Source organism: Cynoglossus semilaevis, chromosome 12, assembly GCF_000523025.1.
Source record: "Cynoglossus semilaevis isolate Cse_v1.0 chromosome 12, Cse_v1.0, whole genome shotgun sequence".
Classification (NCBI taxonomy): domain Eukaryota; kingdom Metazoa; phylum Chordata; class Actinopteri; order Pleuronectiformes; family Cynoglossidae; genus Cynoglossus; species Cynoglossus semilaevis.
This window is the reverse complement of record NC_024318.1, coordinates 403,243-408,669: the sequence shown is the minus strand read 5'-3', so window position 1 is coordinate 408,669 and position 5,427 is coordinate 403,243. Positions and strand designations below refer to the sequence as shown.

General features: G+C 39.4%; 2 protein-coding genes across 4 annotated transcripts in view; both read left to right on the top strand.

Annotated features, from left to right (window-relative positions):
* slc17a5 (solute carrier family 17 member 5) overlaps nucleotides 1-877 on the top strand; it is a 5,123-nt gene extending 4,246 nt beyond the window's left edge. The window contains 3 exon segments of the mRNA XM_025061004.1: nucleotides 1-24; nucleotides 260-350; nucleotides 741-877. The exon segment at nucleotides 1-24 is cut by the window's left edge and continues 86 nt beyond it. Coding sequence (XP_024916772.1) covers nucleotides 1-24; nucleotides 260-350; nucleotides 741-872 — 247 coding nt within the window. The 3' untranslated portion in view covers nucleotides 873-877.
* A 1,868-nt stretch (nucleotides 878-2,745) lies between these two features.
* LOC103386869 (elongation factor 1-alpha, somatic form) overlaps nucleotides 2,746-5,427 on the top strand; it is a 6,758-nt gene continuing 4,076 nt past the window's right edge. Inside the window, exon 1 of one of the 3 annotated variants that reach the window (XM_008321296.3) lies at nucleotides 2,746-2,850. The gene's annotated coding sequence lies outside the window, so the exon portion shown is untranslated. Of the gene's footprint in view, nucleotides 2,851-3,403; nucleotides 3,508-3,794; nucleotides 3,878-5,427 lie in introns of those variants that run through there. The other 2 variants (XM_008321297.2, XM_008321298.3) reach the window with 2 other exon arrangements.

The window sequence follows — 5,427 nt, the reverse complement described above, 5'->3', positions numbered from 1 at the left end:
CACCCACCTGGACATCGCGCCGTCGTAAGAGTTGCTGCTTTTTTCCACTCACTGTGTTCATTCATGCCTCTAGAAAATAAACAGAGAAAATACACCTTTAATTACTATTTTACATACTTTTTAGTATATATATTTGTTAGAGGAGTAAGAAAATATCAATACAATGAAATATTGCAATATTTCTTTTCTTTCTTCTCTAGTGATTCAATGTTAGTAACCTGATGTTCACCTGTTTCCTCAATCCTTCCTTCCTTCCCAGATACGCTGGCATCCTGCTGGGAATCACCAACACCTTCGCCACCATTCCTGGTATGGTGGGACCAGTCATTGGAAGAGCGCTCACTGTAAATGTAAGAAAAACAAAAACCTACTTGAATAAAGAAATTAATTAAAGGAATAGATAGACAGACAGATGCTGTAGTGTAGAGATATAAATACTGTGGATGGAGTAGATAAACATTTAAAAAAAAAACACTAATTTGTACAGTGTACAATATGAGAAAAATTTGATGATAAAACATGCGCAGAATTTCCCCCACCCCAAAATTTTCAACATCATCTTTCATCATCTGACCAGAAATTACAGGCTAAATTAGGATTTTACTTAAAAATTTAGATAGAAAAGACAACATTTTCTTTTTACCTACTTTACCTACCTTTGTCCAAAAATATTGTATGTTCAGAGTTCTTTGCTTTAATGGAGTTTTTTCCATCCATGTTTTCTAACCTCGTTCCTCCAGAACACCCTGGGGGAATGGCAGAGCGTCTTCTACATCGCTGCCAGCATCAACGTTCTGGGCGGGTTGGTCTACGTCATGTTTGGTGAAGGAACGGTCCAGCCCTGGGCTGTCCACACCGACTACTCTCACTGAGGCCCACTTGTGAAAAACTTTCAGTTTTGCACCTGGGGGCCAGAAAGAGCCGCTGGAATGCATATGTCACCAACTGAAGACATAGGTCACCAACTGAAGACACCAGTGAAATAAAAAAAAAAAAAAAAAAAAAAACACAAAAAAACAACAAAGTGCACTTTCAGTTAGGGAGGAATACGTCAAGACAACGTACATTATCACAGTATGCCGTCAGGTTGTTCTGTACTAGGTGTTAAACTTAGTCCAGTTCGAACCAAACCTCGTGATGACATCATAAATGAGCCTCAGACGACAAATTCTCACTAGAATGATTCGACTTCACATCAAATTGTCCAACATCTTACAGTATATCTGCTGCATTTCATCACGTTTTTAACTACAGTTTTTGCATCACATCAGTTCCGTTCTCTGATGCCTTCAGTCTCTGTTGATTTCACACACTTGGTGTTTTATAGTTTTGTTTTTAGATCAACCTAAACCTAGAAGCGTTGTCTCTTCAGGAGCATCAATGTAACTGCACAAAAACATGCCTTAATATTAATCTGCTTAAATGTTATTTTTAAGCTCTTTCATGTTTCATGCCGTTTCATGTTAAAAGAACCTGGGTTTGTGCTTTAACAGCAAATGAATGTAAATGCTGATTTTTTTTTTTTTTTGTACAGTGCAGTAAAGGGACGGTTTAATCAGGGACAGGGTTTAGTGGAAGCTCAGGGCTGTGGCGTTCAAATCCTTCATAAACATAAACAACAACACACCTGTTGAAATGTTTGAGAAACAACTGGTGGTGCAGGGCATCGGCAGCGCACACAACTCCTTCTGCTGAGGACAGGAAGCTCAGACAGAGACAAACTGATGGAGAGAGACAGAGACATTACTGAAATATGTTACTGTAAAGTCATTCCTGAAATTTCACCAAAACGCCCATAGGTGGCAGTAAAGGCTTGTTTCCTACTCTGCTCTTCATCATCTTAGAAAAGTCATCCAAGTCATGTTTCTAGACATTTTAATCTGTGACACCAGAACTTTGGTGCCTTTACCAAAAAAGGGAAATTAAACTGTGCTTTAAAAGACATTTCCGTTGGACCTGAACTGATGAGTCACTGTGACTACTCTCAGGTATTTTTTGTAAAACAAAAAAAAAAGTTATTGTCTGTAAAACGTGGTTCAACACATGTTCTCTTTGATTCCATTTGTTTTTATAATATTTTTTTTAATTTTATATGCTCCCTTCAGGGAACTCTAGTACAGTAGGAGAAATCACATGTTCAGTTCACGCACACATTTTTGTCTGGGTCACAGCACTCCCCCCACTGGAGAAGGGAGGGAGATGCACTTGTGCCTTATGACATTGGTTTAAAGGGATCATATGATTTTTTTAATTTTTTAAGATTGTATTTTGGTTCAGTCTGATGTTGACGGGACATTGTTGATGATGAACACTGTACAAGAAACATTCCAGAGACTTCTCTGTTCACTGTCAAGTACTATGATACAACACATTAAATCGTACTCTGAATTTAAAAGTGTCCTGTTTTGTGTCCAAAATGCTATGTCATGTTTCAAACTAAGGGTCGAGGACCAGATCGAGGCCTCTGTAAGAATTAATGGACGTTCTGTGTATTACTAAAGTATATTTTTATTTATGAATTCAACTGATTTATTTTCTCACAGCTATGTACAAAATATGTGATAATAATTCGAGGTGGGAGCTGTTTAACCATGTTCAATTTCTTAGTTAGGTTTTTAGTTTTCCTGGCAAACTAAGCTCCTCAAACATGTTTCGGGAAACTAAAGTCCACACTGAGTCAAACAATACCTGTGAATAAAAGATAAAAGGATGAATGGACAAATGACATCATAAAGGAAAAAGAAAACAAGTTGAGACGTATAAAAACTGTTCAACAGAACTTCAACAGAAGTGAGGTGACAGTTTACATCCCAACTGAACAACAAGACCTGCGTCAGCCCAGATCCTCAGGTTAGTTTTTAGTTTTGCTAAATTTAATGTAAATATTTGGTTGTTCAGTGAAATAAGTCAAAATACAAATAACAGATGATTAAATACAGAAACAACTCCTCTCTACTATCTTCCTATTGTTTTGACCTGAGGGCAAACTTGTGTTTTTACTCTCTACTGTCTTCCTATTGTTTTGACCTGAGGGAAAACTTGTGTTTTTGTGCCCCCTACCTTGTGGATTAAGTACTACATGATGTGGTTTATTCATTTAAAAATACAAACATCTGCTCTTTTTGCAAAATTCTGTACAACTTTGAATGTTTCGTGACAGTTAGGATTCTTCTCTACTTCCTGGTGATATTTAGGTTGGGGTTTTTTTACCTTCTCTCACGACATACTTTTATTTGTATATTATTATTGTTACTATACTTTTCATTTTTAATCCTACAACGTCTGATTTATTTGTACATAAAAAATAACAAATGTGCATTTCTGTGAAAACTGAGCAGAAGTCTGTTTTAAAAATTCAGTCGTAGGAGGACTTCAAAGGTTGGACCTGCTGTACTTCACTTCACTTCACTTCAGAAGATAAAAGGATACAAAATCAAGGTGTAGAAAATCAGTTCCATCAACTGGAGACAAGTCACTGAGTTTGACAGGAAAATAATAATTAAAAAGGTAACAGAAAAGGGGGAAATGTCGTTTTAAGTCAATCCTGCAGCTTTCTTTCTCGTGTCAGTGCGCAAACACACATTTATTTTATGCTATCCGTGTTGCTTAAAAAAACTATTTTATTTCATTTTATATGCTTAAATGTATAAATATTTTAGATATACTAAATGAAGAACAATTCGTGTGCACTTTTTGTTGTGTCAGTGTGCAGCAGCAGCACAGCATAAGCAGCAGCATCAGCATTTGCGCGCAATTACGCAACAGCCCCGCCTGTCGGGATCTGTACCCTCCTGCGTCTGCGCTAAAACCGGATCACCAGAGTCTCTCCTCAGCCTCCACGGTCCTGCAGCCGAACCTAACACCGGGCACGTCTCAGGTACGACGCAGTCAGAATGAAAACACGGGGAGAAATCCTCTCCGTTGGACGCGTTAACGACATCAGGAGTTCGAATCGGTGCAGCTTTGAGTAACGGGAATAAGTTTGATTTTGTTTTACTGCTGTATGAAAGCGAACAGACGCTGCTGTCGTTAATGCGCATCCTGGCGTCAGGCAGCGACCAGCTGATCGAACATGGCGAAGCCTTGTCATTGTTATCGAGTCTTTCAGACCACAGTTGCTGTCGTTTCGTCTCCAGGCAATAGTTGCTGTGTTGTTTCCCTCTGCCGTTGATGCCTGAAAGCGCACTGCGGCAGCCGCGGTGACTGGTGTTCTATATTAGAGAGACGGATGATTTCAATGTACGACTGCATTGGTTTTAGATGCCTGCTTAAAAAAAAATATAAGTTTGGAGTTCGGATGCAAAGAGATTAAATTGAGTGTTTGACGTTTAAATGTAATTTAATAAATTGAATGAAACTGAATGATAGCCGCGAGTTAAAGGATGCGTTTGAAGGGCATTTTGGGAAGTGGCGTGTCATGACTGTACGACACTGGCAGAGTTTAAAGCAGCGTGTGTTTGGATGGATGTGTTTCTGTGTCCTGCATTAACCCCCGGCAGCGTCACTGCGGTGTGAGAAATGGCTGCTGAACGGTCCCTGGACGGGATCTAACAAAATGGAGGATAGTGTCTGCAGGTGAAGCTTTAGTTTGAAGTCTGTAGCAGTAAACAGAGGAGTGTGATGTTGTGGAAACACTAGAGTCTGGTTGTGTTGATGCGTCAGAATCACTGTGGACCAGGGAGGAGGAGGGTGAGGTATCTATGGCAGGGGTGTGGAGGGTGTGGAGGGATGGAGGGAGATCTTGGTGCTTGCGCAGTTTCCAAAACACCTGCATATACATCCATTACTTCAACCATCCTCCATGTCGAGTCAGTTTACAAATATTTATGACCCAAAAATACAAGAATCAACTTCAATTAGCAGCAAAAAACAATATTGCCATAATGAGTCTTCATATCCCAGCTGTACATAATAACTTAAGTTGATCCTATTAACTAGAAATACCAAACCACCGCTAGTAAAACTTGCAATGTAAACAGCTCGATAAAAGACATGTAATCACATTTTTCACTATCATTTAAAAAAATGATAGACAGTTTAGTCTTTAAAGCTTCTCAAACACCGTCACACGTTTATAAATCTGTTCCAAAAACAATGGTCACACACAGAGAAACACGTATATGCTGAGTCATAACGAGTCCAACGCCAACGAAAACATTGACCACGGTCGGGGTCCAGATCATCTGAGACCTGATCGTCGTAAAAACAGTTCAGCCTTAAATGTGGACTGTTGTTATGGCCTGGTCTACGTTGCTTAGTGAGTTTCCGTGGAGTCTGATCTGATCGGAGTCTTTAGTCGTCTCTGATTAAATCTCCTAATGACAGACAATTAACAGACAGCTCTACAGATGGAAAAGAACAGGAAATGACAACACAGCATGGAGACGGAGGGGGGGGGGGGGGGACTTTTGTAAGATTGGTTTCTGT